The sequence below is a fragment of the Dreissena polymorpha genome, chromosome 14 (genome assembly GCF_020536995.1).
Source record: "Dreissena polymorpha isolate Duluth1 chromosome 14, UMN_Dpol_1.0, whole genome shotgun sequence".
Lineage (NCBI taxonomy): Eukaryota > Metazoa > Mollusca > Bivalvia > Myida > Dreissenidae > Dreissena > Dreissena polymorpha.
The window spans coordinates 44,042,676-44,064,750 of record NC_068368.1 but is presented as its reverse complement, the minus strand read 5'-3'; the positions used below and the strand labels follow the sequence as shown (position 1 = coordinate 44,064,750).

General features: G+C 35.2%; 3 protein-coding genes across 7 annotated transcripts; 2 read left to right on the top strand and 1 right to left on the bottom strand.

The window, feature by feature from the left end:
• Window positions 1-660: 660 nt before the first annotated feature.
• On the bottom strand, window positions 661-2,444 carry LOC127858414 (perlucin-like protein). Its single transcript, XM_052395553.1, has 5 exons — window positions 2,307-2,444; window positions 2,039-2,118; window positions 1,710-1,800; window positions 860-1,070; window positions 661-746 (listed from the first exon to the last, which is right to left on the bottom strand). Coding segments are annotated over exons 1-5 (435 nt in total). The 5' UTR covers window positions 2,359-2,444; the 3' UTR covers window positions 661-745.
• Window positions 2,445-7,143: 4,699 nt separating this feature from the next.
• Window positions 7,144-10,316, top strand: LOC127858772 (uncharacterized). Of its 4 annotated transcripts, none has more exons than XM_052396047.1 (3): window positions 7,144-7,330; window positions 8,353-8,617; window positions 9,290-10,316. In XM_052396047.1, exons 2-3 carry the CDS (start codon window positions 8,354-8,356, stop codon window positions 10,007-10,009), a joined length of 984 nt encoding a protein of 327 aa, XP_052252007.1. In that variant the 5' UTR covers window positions 7,144-7,330; window position 8,353; the 3' UTR covers window positions 10,010-10,316. The 4 variants fall into 4 exon arrangements, with proteins under 4 accessions (XP_052252007.1, XP_052252005.1, XP_052252006.1 ...); XM_052396045.1 differs by lacking the exon at window positions 7,144-7,330 and adding an exon at window positions 8,008-8,171; XM_052396046.1 differs by lacking the exon at window positions 7,144-7,330 and adding an exon at window positions 8,020-8,232.
• Window positions 10,317-14,049: 3,733 nt separating this feature from the next.
• LOC127858743 (failed axon connections homolog) lies at window positions 14,050-21,296 on the top strand. 2 transcript variants are annotated; one of them, XM_052395990.1, is made up of 7 exons: window positions 14,050-14,199; window positions 16,573-16,702; window positions 17,871-18,003; window positions 18,578-18,774; window positions 19,308-19,510; window positions 19,711-19,830; window positions 20,886-21,296. In XM_052395990.1, the coding sequence occupies exons 2-7, from the start codon at window positions 16,575-16,577 to the stop codon at window positions 20,966-20,968; spliced, it is 864 nt and encodes a 287-aa protein (XP_052251950.1). In that variant the 5' UTR covers window positions 14,050-14,199; window positions 16,573-16,574; the 3' UTR covers window positions 20,969-21,296. The 2 variants fall into 2 exon arrangements, with proteins under 2 accessions (XP_052251950.1, XP_052251948.1); XM_052395988.1 differs by lacking the exon at window positions 14,050-14,199 and adding an exon at window positions 15,229-15,400 and having other exon boundaries at window positions 20,886-21,273.
• The last annotated feature ends 779 nt before the right edge of the window (window positions 21,297-22,075 follow it).

Genomic DNA, 22,075 nt, shown 5'->3' with positions numbered 1-22,075 from the left:
ACAATGTCCGCTATTTTTTTGGTGACGACACATTTTTACACGCGTGATTAAAGAAAAAAATTGAATCGAATTCAACGAATTTTTATATGTGGTATCCGTATGATAATTTACTTCGGATTATAACGTTAATAGTCAATGTGTGATGTTCATGGTCCATTATTGTCCGCAAATTTTAAGGCCACAATAAAATGTTAACTGCATGCATTTGTCTTTACAAATCTTCTGTGAGCATTGAACTATTCTGAATTGCAAAATGTAATCTGTATGTAAACCTAAATGAGGCATGTTTATGCTCGAAACAATCAGGCAGCTGCATCTAAGGGCATTGTAATATCGAAGGTTGAAATTTGTTTCGAAGAAATCGCCTTTACGATGCATTGCTATATGAATTTCATTGTGATCAGGTTCATGGTTATTTGCTCCTAGATGTTAAACTAATAACTCTGCATCATTTGGTAGTATTGTAAGTCCATATAACTATGACAGTGATCCAGTTGTATGTATTGTTGTGTGTGTTTGTCTCACGGTTTTGTGCTTTGTCTTTTACTTTTGAGCTTTTTCTGACTGGTTGGCAATTCGCCATTTGATATAATTATAATGGCCCAGGCGTGACTTACACATAAGGCATATCATCAAGGAATGAACGTAATTAGAGTGATATTAACAGAACATGCACTCATTTATTTCCAATTAATCACAAATTTACTTCTTTTCGAAGCTGGATTAAAGTTGTCAAAATTTACGGCCTGAAAATATAAAAGTTGTATTATTCAACATTCCATAGCATGCACATTCAATACATTAAAAATACAGCATTAATAGAAAGTGGCTATCTTAATTATAAACAAAAACTACGTACTAATTTTTCTCGCATATATAATTCACCTGGCTCGGGCAGGTACTATCATTCCAACCGAAAGAACCCAACATCAAACAGTTTTCTAAACCATGTTTGTTGTTGGGTTCGTTTCCCTGCCATCGATCATATGTTCGGCTAAAATGTTTCTTCGAATTGGCCCATATCCAGTCACCTTCATTACTTAGGTCTGTTCCACCAACCCAGTACGTTTCTGAAAAAATGTCCAACATATGTATATGTACATTAATACAATTCTTACCAACACTCATTGGTCATCCCCTTTGAAAGCAAGTTATAACATGCAGTGTATTCGTCACTTTATAAGAATCGGTTTATTTTGACTTCATTACTGATATCATTGAATTTTAACATAATTTCCAAATTTAATTGGCTTAATTCCTGTATGCGGAAAAATGTTGTAGATGTTACATGCAATTAGACAAGTGTCATTTGTTGTGCTGTAATACCGTAACATTCATATACATATAATATCCGTATTTCGGCAAATTTCCAAAAATATTAAGCGTTCTATAAAAGGACATCATAAATCAGATATTAAAAGTAAGACACACATTCAGCCGTGCATATACATATATATCTTATACGTTTGCCATTCACTTTTTTGTCCTGGTGGTGCCATTAAATGTAAGCTGTAATAAAACGAAACTTCGGAGTTGAAAACATCTAGACTTGTTTTCATTCGCTGGTCCGTTGTTTAACCGAGCAATAAACTTCTAGTTAATTACAGGACAATGCATTCAGTAACAGAACCTGTATCCGAACATCTATAATTAAAACTGGACAATGCAAACGATTTGGTTTAAACCGGTTTAAAAAATGATTTACGAACTGGCAAACATGTTGACAAAGTTCTGCAAGAACATGTCTTCAGCATTATCGTCGATTTCAGCCAGATACGCCCCGAAATGAAAGCACACACCCTGAAATACAGATATTTTTCCTTAATGATTCAGTTCATACAGGCGCTGGTATTTGTGAAACATAACGACACAGTCACATTTTTCTCTTTTTTTTTAAACCCGCTTTTGAAATATACCGCTTGTCAGTCAAGTGAAACTTTTCAGACCAACATAAAACCCAGAAATCTTAATCAAGAAATTGTAATCAAACTTAATATAATGTGTTCTGAATTGTATTGCTTATTGAAATAATTTGTACCTCCGAACCTATCCATGACTGTATATCATGGCTGAAGAGATAACAGTGTCCATTGTACGAAAGCCATCCATCGTCACAAGCTGCGTGGAACAGAAATATGCACAATGTTTATGCGAAAACTGTGTGTAATTATGATTTAAACGAAAACGCTGTACGAACGATTGATAATGACTCTGTTATAAGTAAATATTATAACACCAAATAATTGAAGTGTGATTTAGCATGTATTTAAAACGAATGCAAAGGAAAAAGTTGAAATCAACATTACCAAGGATGCTCTGAAATGTTATGAAGAAAGCCAACACAACGATCGACTTCATTATTTCTTTGCATAATGACACACACTTCGACGTGACAACTTATCTTAGATAAGGTGACATATTGGGCATGACCGGCGAGAGGCAGAAATTCCTAAATTAACCCATCATGTTTGACCTTAAATGATAATAAGCTGACGGTCAAATGATATATTCTGCTTACACACAAATCGCAACGCCATCAAAGTAAATGTTCTCGGACCTATGCATAATATGGTGGTAACAAATGTACAATTATGTTGTTGTAAAGCAATTAAGGGAGCATTTATAATATGCAATGGACTATTAGCCAAGTATATCTTTACAAATGAAATACTATTGAAAGTGAAAGTTTATAAACCATTAGAAGTATTGCAATACGCAGAATAATCAAAGTTATAATGTACATATTTCTTGAACATTCTATTGTGCACATTCATCTAACTAAATTCATCCATTTCCTATTATTTATTACAGAACGAAAAAATAAAAAAGTCTATGTTGTATAATAAATAGAGTTAAACAGAAACAAAAACATCACACTTATATGCACATTTTTTAAAGAAATTCGAAGAACACCAGATAATTGATCCTTTAAAGCATAAACACCCACGCCATGGAATATTCCCCCCACCCATCTTAGATACCAAGTCCTCGGTCTACCCGGTAACAAGATCCGAGGGCGTTTCAATAAGCCGGAGGTTTTCGATGCAATCGAGATTAATAAAAAGGTTTAAGCTTACACCCAAGCACGTTAACAACTGTCTCAAGCATAGTGTGCCGCGTTCTTGGAAAATTGGCTTAATGCATGTGCATAAAGAGTCATCCCCGCATAGCCTCAGTCATGTGAAGGCAAATTAACCCTTTGCATGCTGGGAAATTTGTCGTCTGCTAAAATGTCGTCTGCTGAATTTCTAAAATTAGCATTTTCTACGATTTTTTTTCAAAGAATACTATCAGAATAGCAAACAGTTTGGATCCAGATGAGACGCCACGTTCTGTGGCGTCTCATCTGGATCCAAACTGTTTGCAAAGGCCTTTAAAATTCAGCTCCAGCGCTTTAAGGGTTAAAAAAAAAAGAATCTTGATGAAACTATTAACCACTATTACGACTGCCCTCTGCCTAAATACTATATGTTTGGAGAAATATTTTGATGATAAGTAAAAGTACAATCCGATGAATTACTAACCCTTTTGAAAGTTTTCAATACGATTTTAACCTCTGCAATCTTTGTCGACGTTTAAGGTAAGATTGTCGTCAGTTTAGTCAGGATTGTAATTAGATAAGGCTAACTAAAAATTGGCCTCGTCGCTTGAACTATTGTTCATGCCCATTCAGTCCCACTTAACCATTGTCTATCACTTCATAGCAGTTTACTTGATAATTGACACGTGATGAACAGGACCCACTCCCTATAAGTGTCTCTCACTCCATCCCGATTTTTCGCGGAGAACACATCCGAGGCTGACCAACGCAAATTCCGATCTTTTTTAACCGAAATCAGAATGTCACATATTAACTTTTCCACAAAGTTATCGTTTTTTGAAGAAAAAATCAAAACTTAGGATTTTGCAATATCCTATATTCTAAGTTGGAACGCATGCGATTTTTACTATACATTCATGAGGTTTACAATAGTAATGCATTTGCAGTTCATGCTTTTGTCTACACAAACAAATGCGCGAAAAACGTATGTAGATGTACAATGTCACGCAATAAACGAAGAAAGCGTTCTCGTGAAATTGTGTTCAATACACTATACAACATAATTCGTAGTGCAAAAATAACATCTACAGTTCACTTTGAATGACTTACCTTTAATGATGTAACTTTTAATTTTCCAAAAACGTTTTGTAGTTTCATACAACACGACTATTAAATAAAAAACATTCAACCCCGATTTCGGCATTTTATAAACAATTTACAAAAAAGTGTTTGTTTGAAGCGATGTTTTTTAATATTGAGATGCGCTCAAAAGTGGACCTTTTTCAATTAGGATCAGCACTATAACGATCATATATGTTTGCTTTCGGATTAATACCGTGTATTATTTATCTCAGTGAAGTAATAAAACATATTGGCCGTGCTCTTTTAAAAAGCGGTCTAATGCATGTGCGTAAAGTGTCGTCCCAGATGAGCCTGTGCAGACGACACTTTCTGTCTTAACTTAATTTTTTCTAGGAAGAGACTCCCTTGGAACAAAAAACATCAAAAAAGCGGAAATGTCGTCCCTGATTAGCCTGTGCGGACTGTGGACAGACTATGTAATGCTGTTTTTGTGTTGGCACTGTAATTTTAAATTCTTATTTTATATCAGTACTATTGTCATAACAGTTAACCTCGTTGCGGTTAAGACAACGGGTCTCAATTGCATGCTGGTATTAAGTGCTGTATATAATATTTGACAGTGTACACGGTGTTAAAGTGGTTTAGTAACTTCTCCATTATTTACAACCCAAAACGTATCTGTATTGTTACGATCTCTGTCACTCGCCGTTACAAGAGGTTGTTTGAATGAACGGAGGCACACAATCAAGAAAGAAAATTGACAGTTATGATTTATTTAGATTTTTATGTAAGATGGACAGTTGCCACATTGTAAGAGCTAACATCAAACTTTATAATACGGCTTGTGTTGAAAGTTGTTTTCAACGTATACATTCCCTTTTTGATACTGTTTAACGTTACCAGTTGCGACCGTTGGCCTCCTTAATAAATTTGAAGATGTCTCGAAAACCCATGATGTAGTTGGACCACCAAGAACATAATTTTTTAACACCGCGTAACACGCGTCACAGCGGAATCGTCGACAATTCTTGTATGAAGAACGTCAAAAAGTGTGATATAATATAGCGAACATTGACTATGCCTTTAGCGCTTTAATTTTTTGAAAACATTTCAAGTTAGGGTTATGAAGGACATCAAGGATGAATTTTGTTTGATCTTGAGAAATTTCAAAAGATGAGTGTAGTAGGTATGCCGAAAAGAGGCTTCCCTTTACGATAGTCTGGACAAAAAAAATATTTCTTAGATACACGACATTGGGTATATGAAATATTGATAATGGTCCTTTTTAATAATGCTTGCAGACTGTTCTGTGTACTTAAATACTAAATTAACTCTTAAATTGATTAAATCATCATTTAGAATAATTTCGTAATTTACTCATACATGCGGTCGTAAAATAGTTGGTTGCTTTAATATGATAATATCACCTTTCGCGCAATCGATACACGTCTATTTACGCTATCGGGCAATATGTCCCTAACGGTAAACTGAGGAGCCTAGCCAGAGTTTCGGCATCAACTGTATTTAATAATTTTATTTGCGAAAATCAATGCAAATTTACAGTGTTTTCTGTCTGCATACCAACAGCAATTCTGCTTACAAGAGGTTGGCATCGAAAGTTTTACATCGTCTTATCTTTTAGCGTTCCTATTTAACGTCTTTTCTTATTCTTGAGCTTCCAAAATAACCTATTCAGCGGGAACAGGGGGCACTTAATAGCATACTTTTTTAATGTTCAGCAACAAATGTTGCATACTTTTAAAAAGTGTCAATGTGTTGTCATTTTACGGGTATATGGTTGTTATTCCGTCTTTGCGGGTTTGAAGGTCGATACCTGCAAATGAATAAAATACCGCATGAGGTAAGGATTTGGTTAAAACGTGGAAAAGATATCGACAAAAAAATCAACAGAACGTGTTGGCTTCTTATTCACGAAACTGCTCCTAATAAATACAAACAATCATTAAATACCTGCAGCAATATCCTCAATATAAGGTTCAAAAATTTTTGAACGCATCGTCGTTCGAGATTTATTATTTGATTGCAATGAAAATGAATCAATAGGTTTCACTGAATTTAAATTAGAACAATATACCCACATACTCGGTTTACCAGAGCGGGTGACCACGTGATCCTCTTATTTATTCACCCGTCATGGCGGCGCCCATGAAAAACATAGAGGATATTTGTTGGATTCGATGGAATATCGATTTTATTTCACGAGTGATCATATATAATAATATTTTGCACGAGTGAAAATCTATATTTGTTATGATCACGAGTGATTTAAAATCGATATTCCATCGAATCCAACACATTTTCTTTTTATTTTATGCTCTTTCACCGTTTATTTATTTTGTAAAAGAATTTAACTGGATAATTTAGCTGGATTTATGACGTCATTTCGTCGAAAAATGACGTCCTTTCACAGTAAAACAGTGAAAAATATCGATATTTTTCATTATTATACCTCACTTTTATTTAGAATGCTAAACTCCCATAGGCCATCGTGATATAGAAATACTGTCAGACCCAGCGGGAATAAAGGACATGGTTCACTAACCACCCAAAAACGCCCCAAAAATCAATGAAATCAAATTTTCAAAAATGTCATTTTTTTATTTTGTATTCATCTTCTATAACATTTAAATTGCACAAAAAGTCAAATTGAATAAGTGTGCCTTGTTTTCAATTGTAAAAAAAATCATGATAAATGTACATCACACACAAGAAAATGGCGAATTTACACTAAATTTCTTTGTTTCATCAACAAATAAACTGTCAGCGCACGAGAACACCATGACAAACTTTGTCTTAAACAATAGCAAAAACAACAAAAGACAAAATACTATATTTTTGTGACGGTGTTATTGCGCGCCCATATCTTACTTTAAAAAAATGTGTAACCCAGTGCTGATCTCCGAGAACCCACCATGCTTTATAATTTATTGAACCTATCTTTTTAACCCTATATTAAAAAAAACACTGCTTAAAATACCACTTATTACCAAAATTTATTAGAGGTTTTAAGTCTGAAATGGCAAAATAATGATCTTATCAATGTTGGTGTTAAAAAAAGAGGCCATAAGAAACGATTTTGTGTACGCGTCATTCGAAAATAACTGGGTACGAATAGCGTCGGTATCCAATGTAAACAAAGTGCAGACGACGCGTTTTCCAAAGTCGGATTTACCCGATATCTTAAAGGTAAGTTGGCATTTAGATAAACAATTATTTTTTCTATTCAAAAAATGATGGTTTACCAATTTCATGGTCCATAATTATGGCTTACTATATCGTTTGTCATAATCCATTCGCGCGATCACGAACGATGTCACTGTTAGAGTAGATATATACTGGTTAGCGAGTAGTGCTCGGACGTAATAACGGGCTTTGTTTAATAACTTTCTTAATAATACGAAATATATTTTTTTTAAGTTATTGATACATTCTGGGTTCTTTATTTACAAGCAAGTGCAAACAAAACATTGTGTGATATGCGCATGCATTTGTACGAGGGCCGAATTTGGGGCTATTAAAGGGAGGTAATTTTCCACTGTACAGAACTACATGTATTTACCGGACATTTATAAAAAAACAAGCGTCAGTAACGCTTATACTAAATCTTTTCTGGTTCTAACTTAGAAAATCTATTAAAATAAACATGTATGTACATGCATCTATCAATAAAAACACACATGCGCGTAAACGCACGCACACGTATACACGTATACACGCCAAAAGACGCATAATAGGTACTTGTATCGCTTTAATGTTCTCTTTTCGTGTCTGAACTAGCTAGACACTGATGACGTTTTACTTGCCATATTAAGATATTGCTATCAGAATCACGAATGTAAGTCATGTAATAAATATTATAGCTATTTACGGAAAAGTAGGAAAGTCGTGATGGCCTATCCAGAAGAAAGTTATTCTTAGTATTGACGTGATGTTCTGTAACGTTGAACTGACTCACATGACATTTGTCCTTTTTCACAGCCATATGCCTTACCGTATCAAATAACTCGATTAAAATAGTGTAGTCAGGGTAAGATCGTAGGAAAATGCAAAACAAAATCAATGTTTTAAAGGGATCTTTTCACGCTTTGGTAAATTGACAAAATTGAAAAAAGTTGTTTCAGATTCGCAAATATTCTTTTGCTCTACGTCCAGGCTATCCGAGATCGTACCCGCGTAGATTTTGTTTCTAAATCTTATTTTAATTTCAGGATGGTGAAAGCCTACAAATGCATTTGCTGTAATAAGCGTGCAAAACCAAAAGATCGTCGTCCATTGACTGACACTGTTAAAAACTATCTACGAAGGGTCTTTCCTGCTGTAGATCCAACAGACAGTGATGTCATTTGTTTTCAATGTCGAGTCAAAAGCTACAAGAATGCCCCAAAGCCTAGGCAATGTTCAGACAACATCAGCAATGATCCGGACTACCAACCCCAACCATCTACATCCAGACAGCCATTTAGCCCATTAGCAGTAAGTAGCCCTTAGATCTATTTACAGTGCTTTTACATCTGTAAAATAGTATGTAAAGGAATCTTAAATCCTATGCAGTCTTTAAAAAAAATACGTATCTTCAGCTTGTTACAATTGTTAGTCGTCGGATACCCACGGCTGCTGATTACGCTCCGCTCAAACATCACTTAGGAATGGAGAGTAACGTAATGAATAGACCGGTGGTGTCCGACGATGAACAATTGTAACAAGCTGAAGATACGTATTTTTTTCTATACAAAATATGCTCAAATGCGGAGGACATGAGGCTTATTTGGATTTATATATGTTCGTCTGTATGTCTGTCTGTCTGCATATCCGTCATCTGTAGACACACTTTCGTTTTTGTATATCTAAGTGAGGCGTCAACAGAATCCAATAAAATGTCATACTTATATACAATTCAATATCGTGCATCCGCCTGACATTTTGTTTGTTGGATGCATTTTTAAATGGATTGCCTTACAAGACACCATAAATGAGTATTAATCACATTTTGTGATAGTTCAAGTTTTAATGTGTATAATGATAAGTCGTTTTCTTTATTTATGATTTTCTTTTGATAAACCTTACAATCCCAACAAGTCACGAACCCAAACTTGCAAAACGCATAGATTGCCATTTTTATAATAATCTTTCATTATCATTTCACAGATCAGATGGGTGGTCGAATCGGCAAACGCTAGAATCAAGGGATTCAAATATCTAGATCATGTGATGCCAAATAGCCAGCTGCCATTTATTGGTGACTTTGTTAAAATTGTTTGCGCCATCTCAAACAAATACTTCCCCCCTCTAAGTTCCCCAGACCAAGTCGAACAAGATGAATTGATCGCCGAAAAGATGCTGCAACAAAATGAAAAAGAAAACGAGCTTAAAATGTTAGTAGAAGAGAAAGGTCTTGCTAGGAAAAAGACAATTTGGCGGCCTATTGAAGATTGTGAAGTACAGGGATTTCCGCGTTTAAGTGATGAACAGCTAAGTGAACTAACACTTGGTGTTTACCAATTGCGTTTGAGTTCCAGCTACATGCAAGAGCATACAACTGGAAATTGTGACATTAAAGTGCATGTTCACGAGCAAAGTTTGATTTCTGCAAAATTGCAAAGTCGCCATACATCTAGCAGAATGTACATGCTGTGGATACGTCACAGTGAGGATATGGTCGAATCATGGTACTGCCAATGCAAGACTGGATCGCGAGTGGTTGAAATGTGTTCACACATTGCAGCTGTGGTCTGGTTCTTGTCTGCCGGTAGATATCAGCAAAAGGAAAGTTTGGGGGTTCGAGACTGGGGAAAGTACCTGTCTGACGCTTCTGCAATTCGTATTGATGATTCAAGTTCTAGCGAGAGTGATAGCGAAGTTTTTTAGACTGATTATATTTCATTCTACCAGGGTCTCCATGCGCGTTTCATATACAAGTTTTTAAGCCTTGGCTTTGTGTTAGCACTGGGATACCTTGAGACATAAGTGGAAATTGCTCATTTTGACAATAACGTCATTTTCAATTGGGACCTGCTATAATTGGAAATGATGTGCATGGATACATGCTTTTAATCAAAATGTATGCATAGTCATGTTAACAAAAATGTTATGAGCAAACAATATGTTACTGGTATAACATTTAGATAATGAGTTACTTAACATATGTTAAGATCTATATAATTCATCAAACAGATGAAGGGTTGCTTTTGTTTCCTTTTCCTTATTAATTGTTTATATTTCTGATCATTCTCGTTTACGCTAATAGCTATGAACTGTCTTCTTTTTCACTCTAGCGTGTAAATGGAGACGAAGTCCGTTGTAACATAAAATATAGATAATAGTATGCTACTGAATTATGAAATGAATGTTATCGGTCAGGGGTTGGGAGAATTGACAAATCTACGAGGTTTACCGTCACAACTCTAGTGCGTTCAGTTACAACAAACGTTTGCCAATCATCGTTCGTTTTCGATTCGGTCTTATTGAACGATTGGTTTCGTTATCGATCTACCTCCCGAAAGGGTTCGCTTCGGTTCGCGAAATATAGCGAACATTCGCTGTAACTGAAGCTGGATTGGTCATTGTCGGCTCGGGTACTACTTACATGTACCCCGGGTACTCTTAGTTATACTTACATGTACCCCGGGTACGGTTAATATATGTACTTAAACGTACCCGGGAAATTTAACGCTTAATCGGTCGTTGTCGGCTATTTTTTTAAATTAATTATATTTACATTTATGTTAATTTTCTGTAAAATGGCCTTTATGTTATTGAAACTTGTACCCAAAAAGCATGTTGATGCAGTTTTTATAATCAGAAGTTTGTTTAAGATTATCAATAGCGTTTTAACGACATCGGATTTTGGACTGGAATACAAATCGGGTTAGTCTAATATCGACCGGGTACGATTAAGTATATTTACCATACCCGGGGTACATGTTAGTATACTTAAGAGTACCCGGGTACATGTAAGTAGTACCCGATCCGACAATGACCACTCGAGCGTAACTGAACGCACTAGACTTTGGTTTCGCTAGCGAACTACCTCCCAAGAGGGTTCGCTTCGGTTCGCGGCGAACCGAGCGTTCAATAGCAGAACGTTCGCGAACGTTCGCTGTAACTGAATGCACTAGAGTGTCACGCCACAACTAATTATAATAATATTATATTTATCTAGTTACTCTCCATAAATATTTTAAATGAAAAAGGCTTTATTTTCATGATAATCAATGAAAGAGACTTACACCTTCAAATATATTTGACCGGAAACTGGGACGCATGTAAATACCGATTTTTCTCAAATACACAAGTTGACTGTTTACTCTACTCGCTTAATTCTTCTTATCGAAAGAAATTGACAAAATATACGAGAAGTGTACCCTATAATGAAATGGAAATCTATAATAAGCCTTATTTACCAAAACATCTTTAAACAAAATCCGATATGGATCGATCTAGACAATGTTTTGACAGTGGAAAATGTAACATAAGCGCAAACGTAATTCAGCGCAATAACGGCATGTTAAATGACGTCATAAATGAGCGCCATTTCGTTGTGTTACTAGGGGTTGTTTATTCGCCAATTTTGACGTCGTAGTTAAGTATATTGCAAAACGAACGTCATTTTTAAAAAATAGACACATTGCAATAATTACAGCATAAATATTGGGAAAATCTGAGGTTGGGCGTTTTTGGGTGGTTAGTGAACCATGTCCTTTACAGTCCAAAATATACTGTATCCCGCTGCCATAGCAATCACGTGCCACCAGCGGGAAAAAATTTACTGACAAAAAAATACTGTATCCCGCTGCCTTAGCAATCACGTGCGGAATGTTCGAAAATTATACTGTCCCATTCGCGCATGCGTACTACGCAGTTTTGCGTGTCCGTTGTATTTGGATAATTAAAATATCGATTGCAGCTGAAACTGTGCTGTACAATAGATTAATGCCATTATTTAAGCTTTGACGGGAGTCAAAAAGAAAATCAATTTAGAAATTAGTATAAACGACACGCTTACCTCAAAGGCAACTTTAATCCAATGCTAATAACAATAAAGTTACAACGATATACACTTCAAGTGTCTGTTCTTAAGGTGTTATGCATGACAAACACACAATCCGAAATACGTTTTGGATTCGTTTGATGCTTTTAACAAATATTTTACTGTTAAAAAAAACCACCACGTCCATATTGTTGTCCCAAAATGTTTCGTCACCGAAATGACGTCACACAAGTACGTCATAAATTGCGTAATCAAGTGATGAAAATAAAATACAGAAAGCTGGTTCTGTAATATATTTTTAAAGAAATAATTGACGACTAAGAAAATTGATGGGATAAATTGATTATTAGGTCGGTGCCGAATAAAGCGAAGTTCATTATGCTCTGCCCGTAAAACTGAACCACTCCACATATTAATGGTTGTTCATTGCTGAAATTAAATTCAATTATTGAATATTAAAATTGTTCATGGTTCATATAAATTGTTCATTTTTGAATAGTTTATTCGGTATAATAAAATAAATATTACATGTCTGACAGGGTGACAGTAAATTTGTCAACTTTCGGAAAAATACTGTCAACCTTGGCTTCGCCTCGGTTGACAGTATTTCCTTAAATTGACAAATTTACTGTCACCCTGTCAGCCATGTAATATTTATATACTGTTATTTTTCACTGTTTAAAACAGTGAAATATCAGTTTTAATTCACTGATATTTCTCTATAACCCACCGGAAAGCATAAAATAAAAGCTACATATGCTGCTGTTGCTCTCCGGTTTGACATTTAATATCCCTCTGATAAATTAAATAGGCGAATTGTTTTGACGAAAGTTATGAAACAACGTTATAAGAAAAGAAGAGATACTAACATTATTTGTTTGGTTAAACGCAACGTTTAAAAATGGGTTTATAAAAGCCATTTTTCAGTTTCCGGTGAATGTATGTCAAATTCTCGGCATCACTTCAACAGACGTGAAAATGCAATTGCTATAGAAATCATGTACTGGTGAAACTTATTAAATAGAAAACTGAATCGGTTAAGACAATTTACATATTTTGGAAATACCACATCATAAATGTTAGGTCATTGTCGGTTATCTACAAAGACGAATATCTATATAGCAAAGGCATGTGCACATTTACAATTCAAATTCGTGAAGTAATTTTTTTTGTTTGCCTGGACAGCCTTGAAAAATTTGATGCATTTTAAAAACGACATTTAGAAGTATGTGCGTGTTTGTTCAAATTATGACAAATTATGACTGAACATGATAACTACTCGTTCTTTTTCGATCATTGTTTACACCCAATCCTATTCGGTAAAGCCCTTTCAAATTTAAAGCAAGTTTGTACGATTTCAGTGTCAACATTTTATTTAGCTTTAACCAACATATGAATTAGACAAATGAATGTAAACTCAAATTAACTAACAATCTGTATATGCTATCATCAATCAACTTATCGTTGCGTCGGTGATTTTTACTACGAGCAGGTTAACGCTGACACCGACACGTTAAATCGTATTTACTGCAGAACCAAAATTGTGTTTAAGTATCGTATGAACGAATTCGAACAGGATAATAGGGACTCCCCAACTTGGCAAATGACTTGTGTACAGCCCATGAACATATGGCGTTCTTTTATAGTGCATTTCGTCTTTCTCCGACGATTTACTGTCCGATTTCTGACACTGAAAGACTTGGGGATGGAATTTACCAGTAATGCGTAATTGTAACTGGGCCAAAATGTGTGTCTATGTTTCGTATGAACCTGCAGAGAGTAGTCCGCATCTTCCTACACTGTTAAGTGTAACAACATAAAGGCGCGGTGAGGTTGCCAATGTTTCGGGGGATTTTGCTTAAATCAGCTGAAGACATATTGAGAATATATTCATCTTGGTCTGCTGGAGTTACGTAAAAGTCGTTTACGGTGAAAAGCTGGGTTTAACAGCTGCGCCGAAAAATAAACTAGACGTATTCTAATTAGTTGACTTTCAGTTCATTAGAAACAGTTGTGTTATCGTTGACGTGTTTTACAACTTAACAGCAACATCAGAGGAAGTGCATCGGTAAGTAACGCTTTTAAAATTGTTTTACGTCTAAAAATATTTATAAGCAGCCTAGTTAAAGTTGGCATGTTTTACGCCTGAAAAGCAACGTTAAAGAGTAGCCGATTCATGGTTGCTATGTTTTACACCCGAAATGCACCATAAGTGGAAAGTATCCTCTTTGTTAATCAGTCAGCCGCAATCTCTTGCACGACGGTTACATGTATGTGATAGCAAGGAACGACAACTCTGCGTGGAGATTGAGTCAGCGGTTGAATGCTGTTTTTAGCATAGGTGCGTTTACGCACCTATGCTTATGGTATATACCACATTTCAAAAATCCACATCGCTCGGTTACTCATTATGAAGCCTTACCTGATCAAAAATCAGACGAAATATCTATTTAATTTAGTATATGGTCATTCTTACAAAAAAAAATTTGGAAACGTTTTTCTAACGTTTTCTTCCAAGAATATTGCTGACACCGTTTTTAGTGAATTTTTCTAAGACCGTTTTATGTCAAAAAATCTTCTTATAACCTAAAACAAATTTCGTTCGTAAAACAATTCTATCTGCACTATAAATCTCAATCTCCTACGCAGTGGCCTCCCTTATACTAGAAGTTACTGACCGGGCGAAGCAAGGGAAGTAACTGCTTTGAGGAGTTTCTATAGAAATCTGCATTCAGAAATCTGTATTCAGAACTCAATCTGTTGTGCACGTCTGCATCTAACGCTTACCACAAGTTTTACGACAAATTCTTGACGCAGACGAATAGGGTAGCGTCTATTTTCATTTGTGAAAAGATACAGATCTGTCCGTGCTTAAATTTTGAAAGGCTTGGGTAATTATTTTTCATAAGCGTTTCAAACACTGATGTAAATGAAAAGATTATCTATTTAAATAGTCGGTAATTGTTTGAAATTATTGATTTGAGAAATTCGCGGATGGCGATATCGAACTACATTATACCACGTGACGCCATTCTTCCCTGTATCTTGCACCTATGCTTTTAACGCCATCGGCGCTCTCGTTTGTTTCACGTAGGTTTTCTTTTACAAGGTGAAAAAGATAAACGATCAGGTCACTGGTCTAAATATAGAAAATTATTTCTGTAAGCAAGATTCTATGTAAACAAGATTCATATCTACTTGACTGTTCAGGATATGCTAGAAATAATTGATAAATTCAGCTTGTAATATTTGTTTTGAAGGTTTATAAGGTAAGAAATAGTTTGTTTTGCTGTTTAATTAAATGCGCAATACAATTCTTTAACTATTTCCGATTATGGGGAAAGTAAATTTCATCAAATACAATTTGCTTAATAAATGTATCGGTCAGAATTTATTCTAGGTGCAACTCACGCCAACTCTGCACTATTTAAGTATTTTGTATTATTAACAAAACACGCGTCCAAGCAGGTTTAATAACGTTTATAACTACGTTCAATTAAATGTACGAGTGCGTATGTACTCGAGCTCGCAAGTAAATAATGCAATTGTATTCAAAATGAATGATCATAATTTTCATCAACACAGTGAAATACGACGATGATTAATGTGTCACCTTTCAATATCACTTCGAACTGAGTTAAATTTTATTTAATAGCATAAAATCATCGTTTGAATATCATTTTATAATAATAATTTTATAAAAGTGAAAACCATTAAGTATTAATTAAGCCACATTGAAGCGTGCAATAATTTCAACGCCGTTCAACTAAGGTGTGTCGATTTCGTGATGTAATGTATATTTCAAAGGTTGACATGCAAATATCGAAATAAAAATATGTTGACGAGTATCTAGATGTTTTTTCGCTAACACGGTAACCCTTCCTTGTGTTAAAAGACAAAAAAGAAAAGTAAACCTTTTTTGCGACACTACATCAAAGAAAATATAACATATTTGTATTGAGTCTACTCTTTACACACTTCTTAAGGTTTTGATAGGTGTTTGTCAACATATTTTGTTAAATATGATATAATAAAGAAAAATGAATTAATCCATCTGTTGCACTTACATGTACCAGACAAGTGTTGTTTACAATTTAATTTATGCTAATTACATTTGCAAAACCTGTAAAAAAAACTATTACTACAGAGGCATAACATCTTATTAACACATCGAAGGGAGAAAAGAGCATGTAAATGATATCTGTGTTTACAATGTTTTACAGTGAAACTATATTCTATCATTTTTTAGCATTGGGAGCAAAGAAAAGGATAAATAAGATATATGAGCTTCGCTCTATTAACAGGGGTTGAAATGCATGGGCGTAAAGTGTCGTCCCAGATTAGCTTGTCCAGTCCGCACAGGCTAATCAAGTACGAAACTTTACGCCTAAACTGAAAGTTTGCTAAGAACATTGCTTCCAACATGTACTCGATGTCACAGGAATGGAATATCTCCAGAATGCGTTTTCGAGAACGGGCGGATACGTCGCTACCGGGTTGGTGCTGACCGGAAGTGCGTGGTTCTTCTACCGGAAGTGGACACAACAACAGCAAGCGGAGTTCAAACCAAGGTTTGTACATTCGTCGTGATGTGTTGAGACCTCATGTTTGTATCGGTAATTTTCCGTAAATAAAACACCTTATTTATATAAGCATTATAATCGCGGAGGCGATTGCTATTTCACATTGTGAGTTTCTCTAATACATCTCTCTATCTTTTTAAGTTGTTTAGTACACATGGCATTAATCGTGCTGTACTGTTGAGTTACTTTATTCAACCTCTCGGAGTAGATGATGGGAAAACCAACGGTTGTGTTTGACAGATTGGTTCAAAGCTGCATTTTATTAATTATCGTGTTATGAAATCCACTTTAAGCGTCATGTTTCATTCAGCAAACAGATCATTATTTAACCTGGATATACAGGGTCAGTAGCCACGCTCTTGCACATTATAAATTCACATAACCTATATTATTTTAGTCAGTAGGAAGCAGTGGAATTAATTTATCTTTCTTAGTACCATTATTTCCCCGCATGCCTTAACTTACCTATAATGTATTTAATAACGACATATTGTTAAATCCATTGCCGTAATTTAACGTTATTCACCGAATTAGACCTGCTATTTACCTAATATGGAATGGTTGCACGTGCCCTGGCTTATCCAGTCAAAAACGACTATTTGTACGAGGTGCGGATAACACGTTATAACTTAACATCGTCATGCTTCTTCTTTGTTTAATATAATCTTAACATCCCAGGTACGATTATTTCGTTTATTTGAAAAAAAGTACTTAAGCGGACCGATCAAATAGAATACCCACCGCTGGCTCCGTGTTTTATTTTGCGTTAGCGCCCTCTCAGCTTAAGTGGTTTGTAATATTGCCGAAAATTTTAAAGGTCATTTTTTTCGTGTTTTCGCCATGTCCTCTTGTTCATTTCCTAGTCTGTAAAAATAGTTACTTTACTATGTAATGCACGTGCTTACAATTTAATAAATGTTCTATATAATGTAAAAAATAGTACAGACAACTCAGAGGCTCCCGCATTATAGTCACCATACAGTCAACCCGCAAACGGCAACGAACCTCAGCCTTCGGCTGTGGTCCGATCAACTAAAATACGAGAAGGTCCTCAGATATCAGTACTATTCATTATATATAACTCATACCACATCATAACAATAAATAACTTTGCCTTTTGAGAATGTAAAAATATTCTACTTCCCGTACTGGGCAGGAAATGCGGCGTTGATTACCAGAGGGACATTGTGGTACTTCACGGATTTAGACGTGATAGATTGGTACCAAATCTAGGCCACTTTGTCATGAAACTAGAGACGTACCTGCGGGTGACTAAAATACCATACGAGGTAAGGACGTGCTTGAACTGAATTGGACTGAATTGTACTGTGGACTAAAATTGTAATGTGGACTAAAAATTTAATGTGAACTTAAATGTACTGTTAACTGAAACTGTACTGTTGACTGAAACTGAACTGTTGACTGAAATTATACTGTTGACTGAAATGCACTGTGTAATGAAATTGCCAATTAACCACAGAACATACTGCAACAGATTATTTCTCAAGAAGATTTTCTTTATTTAATACCAACAAACGTTTTATAATTCTCAAGTTGTCATAGTTCGGGCGTTTGATGTTTCATGATTGCTTCTTGACGTTGAAAATATAATGATATGCATAATTTATATTTATGCATACAAATCTGCAGACATATTTTACTGGATTGTTTTATTTTTTGTTTACAGCTATTTTAAAAGAGTCATACAATAATATATTATCCATACAATAATATATTAAAGTAAACTCATTAATATTCTGAAATTTTAATATGAATGAACTGTGTGTGTCAACTTACCTTGCAAACGGATTTTATGACGTTGTTATTACTCGTTATACACACATGCCTCTATTGAAAAAACAGTTGGATTCCGTCTTCCGAATAGGCCCAAAGAAAAAGACCCCTTGGATAGAATATAACGGAAAGACAATCTCAGACTCGCAACATATTATAGAGTTTCTACAACAAGAGTTTTCCGTGGACCTGAATGCCCACCTGACTTCTAAAGAAAGGGCCCACGCCTGGTCTATACAAAAGTGGCTGGAAGAGTTCACATACTGGTAAGTCAGTTTGCGTTGCAGGCATTACGACACATCAATTCTCACCTCAAATATGCATCATGAAATGGAAGAGCCATTTGCATAGGCATTTACTTTGTTTTGCCAGCAAATATCAAAATAGGGGTTGCTGACGATAGTAAAAAAATATTCGCTAATTCGCTAATTAATTTTTCAGTATATGCTTAATATGAACATTGTGATGTTCGGGAAACCAAGAATGAGGTATAAACCTCTTTTATTTGTGTTGACTATTCATATGCGTTTGTGATTATGTTGTATAGTGTTTTCCTGGCAATTAATCACGTACTTTCAATTAAGGTCCACGCACGCATAACAAGATCTATATCTTGCTGGTTTGAGCTTCGGTCTATGTATGTGTGATAGAAATTTGTCTTAACAAACTCCACAGAAAAAAGTAATAGCTTGAAAATACACTATCATAAATATGTTTTAAAATTGTAGTGAAATAATGTGACAAAAGTTATATTACGCAATCGTGCATGAAAAATAACATTCCCCACTTTCCATTTCAGGTTAAACGTGCATACACGCTGGGTTATTTTTTCCGACGAGTTTTTTGCCATGGCATCCACGTTGCCAAATATTGCTCGACTCAAAAAAGAAACGAAAACTAGATTAAAAAATATGACGTATACAGTCGGTATTGGTCGTCATAGTAACGAAGAAATTCACCGGATGATGGTGAACGATATAAGAATGTTCGCCGAAATCTTAGGTATGATAGCTATGGGTAACATTTATACTTTAATTTAGACTTATAGATTTCTTTTTCTCGTTTACAATACACACCGTTAGGGAATTATAAGAAAATGTTGTTAATTGCGAAGGAATATGTCTGAATACAGCCGTTTATTGCAAGCAAATGACCAAACTTTCCAACACTTAAGGCACTTATGTCGGTGTATTCCGCCACAGGTGACAACCGGTTCGTCATGGGTGACCGGATATCCGATGTGGATTGTGCGGCATTCGGCGTCCTCTCGCAGGTGCGTTGGGGCACACCCACTACTTGTCCAGGGGCCTCCATGCTCAGAGGTACCGTCAGAATAATGTAGAATTATATTTACGTGCGATCCTTACAGATTAGATATGGCTGTTCTTCTAAGGCGTCAGATTTCATTAAACATTTTAACCGCAGCATATTAAGAACCTTTGCGGAACTAAAATGGTTGAATTAAAGGTGAAATGTAATTCTTTTGGTTAAACCGATTATTTCGGCATCTTTACCAAAGTAAAACTTTGGTACAATATTGAACTATAAACCAGACTAGTTGAGATCAATTTATCTCAAGTTTAATTCATTTAAAGTTATCAACGACATTAATTAACATCTGTTTTGTTACCACGTGATTGTTTAGGAAGGGAACTTCAAAATATTGATTCAATCATTCTAATAAACGGTATTTTTTTTTTCCTTTTGTATGCTAACAACCGATTTCCTGTCCGGGGGGCCGCCATGCTCAGATGATTTAGTCGAAAATGTCCCCACCATTCTTATTGTTTTTACTTTGCATCGTCGTGAATGGGAGTTGACAGATACGGTTTTGTTAAGCATTTTTTGTCTAACTTAAAAACTTGAAATAGTTGGGGCTACACATACATATATAAGATGACAACCATTTCAGATTGAAAAAATAGTGATTAGCCTCACTTTTATACCAAGCTATACGTTTTGACATAAATTCACATATATTTAAACGATTTCAAGTATCAAAGAAAATAACTGGCAATGTAAATACTGTGTATGGGATCGTGACTTTATTATTTATTTAACCCATTTATGCCTGGTTGACTCTTCCATACTTCTAAATTGGATCAATTTATTTCCAAAATTAGGGATGTCTAGTATATTTATTTCTATATTTAGAATATTTCTTTCATAAAATCATTTAAGCAAACAGCGCAAACCCTGATGAGACGCCGCATGATGCGGCGTCTCATCAGGGTCTACGCTGTTTGCCAAGGCCTTTTTTTCTAGACGCTAGGCATAAATGTGTTTAACAAAAATGCCGTCGGTTAAATATTTAATTAATGCTTGCTCAATAGTCATCAATATATTGACACTAACTGGGGATGCTTGCATATTGCAGATGGAGGCCTGAAGAACGTGACTGATTATCTGGACCGTATTAAGGATCTGTACTGGCCAGACTGGGATACCCTCACCTCATGACACTTGTCGTAGTAGAGTACGGCGGTGAACTCACCTCTAGCTAGAATCTAAACCAGAAACTGCATTTGCTAACCTATTTGTTTACCTAATCAACATACACAAACTTACGGTAACTAGAGTGTGTACACGATGTGGACGTCACGTGGATTTTGTTTTTGCGATTGTATTAAATAGATCAATATCTAAATGTAAAATCATGCTTACTTTCAGACATCGAATGATTTAAAGATATATACTTAACAAATATTGATTTATTTAATAAATTTGTAATGTTGAAGAAATAAACTTCTTATGGTCAATGATTTTTTAAAAATAATAATATATTGAAGATAGTCTTACAAACTTATCATGGAATACACTTTACAAACCTGCATTAAGTCCCGTTTTACCAGAACGAGGTACATTTTTAGTTTTACCATTAACCCAAACACAGTCTAATACCAATGTACAAATCAATGGTGTCTCCTTAACAATCCACGAAATGCGCGATTTTGGTCGGCGGACATTCTTTGTCCTGGCTACATAAACTGTTGTATTTGCTCGTTAATTTTGGCGATCAACTTAGAGTTTAGTTATATTTACGAACATACAACAAATGGTGTAGCCAATCAAAAATCTATGTTTTTGAGAGCTATATTCTATAATTTGCTATTCTATTATTTGCTTGTTCGAACTGTGCAAAACAAAATCATCAAATAAAAGTGCATGGTTATAGCTATAAGAACGGTTTAAGTATGAATGTTTTATGATATGAATATTTACACTATATTCATGGCGAAATCCAGTCAATAATACTTTTAGTTTTTTGGTTCATTTATTCGCGCCGCATGAAGTTATAATACCGTTGCTGTAAACGAGTCCAACAATCGATAAGTTACATAGTAATACTATCGAAACATATTTAAGTTGTGATCAATGCGGTTACTTTCTATTTATGTTTTGTTTGTGAATAAATCTTATTGTAGTGTGAGGTTCGCCTCATTAAACCATACAACTGTTTGGACCTAATTTAACCGTTAGAAAGAGATGGCCCCAGTTTTATTTCATTTGTGATTTTGTTTGCTTTTGATCTCTTTAATATTGTCGGGCACTCGATAAATTTAACCG